Here is a 2,403-nt window from a genome sequence, read left to right on the forward strand (position 1 = left end):
ACGGTAAATGAGGCAGTAGTCGTTTTGCAGACAAAACTCCTGGAGTTGGATCGAGCTCGGAAGGCGGCGCGACGGAGACGTGACATGGACGAGCTGGTATAGCGAACCAGAGCCTCCCCCGCGAAGTAATACTTCACGGTGGTCCTGCGGGGAGGGGCGGAAAAGTGGGTTTAGTTTTAGTGCGTGCGAATCCCACACACTGCTGCAACCTGGCGCAGCAGCGTCTTTCTAAGATTTCCACCTCCATCCATAAAAAAAAACCCAGTAAAAGGGGCACAATAGTTCCTCAAGGATGCGGTACGACTTTCCCTTAACAAAATAATAATAATAACACCTGAGTCATAAAGAAATTGTCTGGTTTTGCACGAATTGACGTTAGCGCGCCTTAAATATTACCATAGATTCGCATCCATCTCAGAAACGCTTCCTTTCTAGTTTCCATATTCACTTTTATTTGATAGATAAGATTGTTTCAAACACAAACACACAAATTCATATACATATGTATCTAGTCTTGCGTTAACTTAATAAGATAATAATATAAATGTTCAGCAATGAAAGCTGCCAGCGAAATAGCCAGCCCAGATAGTAATATATAAAAAGCAATTTGTAAATGGATTAGTGTTAGTTGTATTGGTCCGAATTCCTTGTTCTCCTTTTTCAGATCTACGTAGCCTGATTGTGATGCTTCAAACAATGTATTCGTTTTCCAGTAGCTTAAAAGTCCTGATTGTTGCACTAGCAAAACGTGGCTGTTGAAGTTTTCAATTAAGATTGATTCATCTTTCAAAAGGACAGATAGATATAATTCAAGGGGGCAGATATCTGTTATTTGGAATTTGATGTCGTTTTGATATTTTTGTATTTCATTAAAAAAAATAAAACTGTCAGAAGTCATTAAAACGGCATTTGTATTGTTTCCTGTTCTTTTTACTTTTCCAATCTCCATTATCGACAATCCTTCTAGAAACGGATGATATTCTTTGTAGATATCTCGCTTGGCAAGATATTCTACTTCTATGTGCTGTCCTACGATCTTCAAACCTGCGGCAGCTATGTCGTCGAGTGTTCTAAGTTCACTTTCATAGGAAGGGGTGGTTAAAAATGTTGTAAGGAAGGCGCAGTACATGTTTGATAGCATGAATCCCAATAAGAAAAGGAGTACATATATGACGAAGAGTCGGCGGTTTAAATTAGAAAAAATACCAACTTCACCCCTGGCGATGATAAAACAAATGGAGGTGATTAGTGCCGCGGATAGATCTTTTCTTCCATTGACGATAGCCCCGACAATGTAAGCCACGATAGTCAGATAGAAAGTTCCACAAATAATTGCAATCCATACGTTTTCTTCGAATGGTAGAAGGAAATTTCGATAAATAGGGATAACTTTCGGAGCTGGAACCATAGCACAGAATTTATCATATAGGAGTGGATATGACGGTTCTCCGATTTCATAATGATATATCGGCAAAAGTCCCCAGAATAGATCCATGTGTCTTGTTACAAGATTATCCTGAACATTTTCATATCCAGACAACTCTTCTCTAGAAGGTATAACTTCAATAGATGCGTTACGTTTGTGGACGTAGGATTCTATCATATGTGATGCATACCCGATAACTTTTTTTCCATCATGGGATTTCATTACCCTCGGTGGTGCATCGGATATGATTACCTTAAGTGGGTAGTTGTTGAGGTTCATTAGGCGATCTGCGAAAAAATCAGATACTTTTCTTAATTTTATTATTTGAAGGTCATTGAAAGGATGATATGTGAACATTTTCGGTGGATCCTGGTTCTGGAAAAATACGACATCTACCACGTCCGAATCGAAGCACTTACGGATAAGTGCTTGGAAAGCAGTCGTTTCTATTGTTGTGTTTTCAGCTAAAAAAAATATGACCTTAGCAATTGGATTACGATACGTTAACGCGAAAATCTGCTTCGAAAGAGCGTCCCTTGCTGCTACTTCATCGATTATTGCAATCAATAAGAAATTGCGTTTAAATTTCGCTAATACAACTTTACCATGCTTATAGGGGTTAATGTTACGCGGTGGACTCCATAAATTCGAGTAGTGTATGATTGGAACTGATAGACTTCGATGCAGCTCTTGAAGTAGTTGATTTGACATCGGAGAATCTTGGGTGCCGACCGTAACAAATAAATCCAACTGAAACTGGTCCCTGATCTGAGGTAAAATGTTTAGAAAATTCTGTGGAGAAGCAGTAATTTCGATTGAAATCAGGCAAAAGGAAATTATTATTATAAATGCCGTGGGTCTCATAGTATGTCGCTAAAAGTCCAAGAAGACCGGTTATGACAATATGAAACCGCATATAACAGTATCACGTTTATCAATTGACGGTCTCCGGTCCTGCTTGAATGATGTCTGGGTTG

General features: G+C 39.0%; 1 protein-coding gene across 1 annotated transcript; it reads right to left on the bottom strand.

Annotated features, from left to right (window-relative positions):
* Positions 1–508: 508 nt before the first annotated feature.
* Positions 509–2,137, bottom strand: LOC119647654. Its single transcript, XM_038048724.1, has one exon. It carries the CDS (start codon positions 2,135–2,137, stop codon positions 509–511), a length of 1,629 nt encoding a protein of 542 aa, XP_037904652.1.
* Positions 2,138–2,403: the final 266 nt, after the last annotated feature.

This window comes from Hermetia illucens, chromosome 2 (assembly GCF_905115235.1).
Source record: "Hermetia illucens chromosome 2, iHerIll2.2.curated.20191125, whole genome shotgun sequence".
In the NCBI taxonomy this organism is placed as follows: Eukaryota; Metazoa; Arthropoda; class Insecta; order Diptera; family Stratiomyidae; genus Hermetia; species Hermetia illucens.